At 31.3% G+C, this 2,161-nt stretch overlaps 1 protein-coding gene across 1 annotated transcript; it reads left to right on the top strand.

Annotated features, from left to right (window-relative positions):
- The first annotated feature begins 1,250 nt into the window (after nucleotides 1–1,250).
- On the top strand, nucleotides 1,251–1,700 carry LOC112682494. The gene has a single exon (XM_025553107.1). It carries the CDS (start codon nucleotides 1,251–1,253, stop codon nucleotides 1,698–1,700), a length of 450 nt encoding a protein of 149 aa, XP_025408892.1.
- The last annotated feature ends 461 nt before the right edge of the window (nucleotides 1,701–2,161 follow it).

Genomic DNA, 2,161 nt, shown 5'->3' with positions numbered 1-2,161 from the left:
CACACACACACACACACACACACACATAACCGTACATATACACACTCAACCTTGGCATTATTGTGTACTGATATAAATGCTTATTAGCTTTATATGCACATAGGATGTTATTTTTTTATCCGCCTAAATCGTTTTATTATTCGCATAATAAATCTGCGACGTGTATACTTGCTCAATGGTGTATCTAGGACAGTAGTAGAATATCACGAAGGAAGTAATAAATATTTATACGAGAACATAATTTACATGTTTAATGTAAATAATTTTTTTTTAACAAATCATAATACTAAGTCTAATTTCTTTGAAAATAGATAAGGATATTCACTACTTCATCAGGTGTGATGTTTATATTTTTATGTACAAGTATGGAATGCTAGTCCATTTAGTTGTTTTTAAACAAAATTTGCGGGCCTTTATAAAATACAGTACATTTTTTATTAAGATTTACCCGATCCATTGGGTTCCCAGATAAGTTTTTACGCGTTTGAGAGTATACAAGTTCTATTGGAATGGTTGTAGAGATGGGTAGTAAACGTATGATGTTGATTTAAAATCATGCAGCAAGTAAGCGGTTCGTAAAATATGAGATAAAAACTGTCGACCATGAAAACATTTTCATTTCATTTTTAAAACTCTAACCATTATTATTTTTAATATTTTTATTTAATATCGGTTTATGTTTTAAATTTGCCAATTAAAGCTCTTCGCAGACGACTTGAAACTTTATCATAGGTACTATTCTTAACATTCAATGAAAATTACTGTTCTACTCTTCAAGAATATCTTTATTGGCTTCTTGAATAGTTAATAAATAAACTAAAGCTCAATGTTTCAAAATATGTAAATCGTTCTGGCACCCGCAAGTCGACCAATCGAATCCCGGATCAATTTTATTATTTTGTACCCGAATTGTATCCATTTGAATCCTCCTTAAAAAATATTGCTTACTCTTCCTCTTGACGTAAAACCGAATTTTAAGTACAGCTACTGTAAAGATGTCGTCCTGGCATCCTTGGTACCCCCGATGGTCCAAAAGTCGATACATTGAATCCGGACCGATTTCATTTTTTTAATATTATTTATTTTTTGGCTAGTAAAAAAATATCGGATGCTATGCTAAGTATCGATATGTTTTGGTACGTAGATTCCAAACAGTTTCAATAATTTAAAATCTTAAATTATTTTTTTAAACTAAAAGTCGTTGTTTTTAACCAAAGTTGTTTTAAACCAAAAGTCAAAAGTTTAACCAAATGGCGAACATCAAACAAATTGAAAAGAAAACGAGGGCGATAACAGTGCAATCGCAAACCGACCGGCTAAATAAATCTTTGTACTGTTTTAGGGAGCCAGAAACCGAAGCACTAGCGAACTTCGGTAATTCTATAATCGGCCACGAAATAGAAGAACTTCGCCGTTGTACAAAAGAACAACAATCGATTATTGATGCTATTGATGTTACCGGTTATGTAAACGAACTCGAGAAGATTCGAGAACAAAAAAAACAGGCCGAAAGTATTGAAAATTTAATTTTCGAACAAAATCTACTAAACAACGAGTTAGTCGAACTGAACAAAGAGCTGATTAAGTCGTATCGCTCTCAAAAAGAACTATCTCAACAACTTACCAACCTAAAAATGGAACGGTATGTGTTAAACCATTTGATCAAATCTACGATCGAAAATAACGATAAAAGTAAATAGTTAATAAAATGGTGAGTTGTCCTGGTACCCGCAAGTCGATCGATGGAATCCGGATCAATTAAATTATTTTGTACCCGATTTGTATCCATTTGAACCCTCCTTAAAAAAATGTTATACCCCTTTCCATTCGTCGTAAAATTGAATTTTTTAAGAAGGGTTCTCAAATAGATACAAATCGGGTACAAAAAAATTAAATTGGTTGAGATTCTATCGATCGACTTGCGGGTGCCAGGATAACTCACCTTTTTTAAATGTTCATAATTATTTTTTTGTTGAACGAATTATAAAATTTTAACTATATAATCAACGATGATTTATTAACAAATAGTACTATTATTCATTATCTTAGTATGACCTTTCAATCTGACCCTTATTTTTCTACTTATACTAAACAAATTTATTTAAAATCTATAAAAATCTGAGGATTCTTAGTTAAATTGTTTTCATCCTTTACGGGATAT

The sequence above is a fragment of the Sipha flava genome, unplaced genomic scaffold (genome assembly GCF_003268045.1).
Source record: "Sipha flava isolate LNK unplaced genomic scaffold, YSA_version1 204_pilon_pilon, whole genome shotgun sequence".
Taxonomy (NCBI): domain Eukaryota; kingdom Metazoa; phylum Arthropoda; class Insecta; order Hemiptera; family Aphididae; genus Sipha; species Sipha flava.
Note: the sequence above shows the minus strand (reverse complement) of the source record. Positions and strands in the feature narration are given on the sequence as shown.

Coding starts and splice junctions, on each gene's coding strand:
- LOC112682494 (XM_025553107.1), top strand. CDS start 1,251: ATGGCGAACATCAAACAAATTGAAAAGAAAACGAGGGCGATAACAGTG.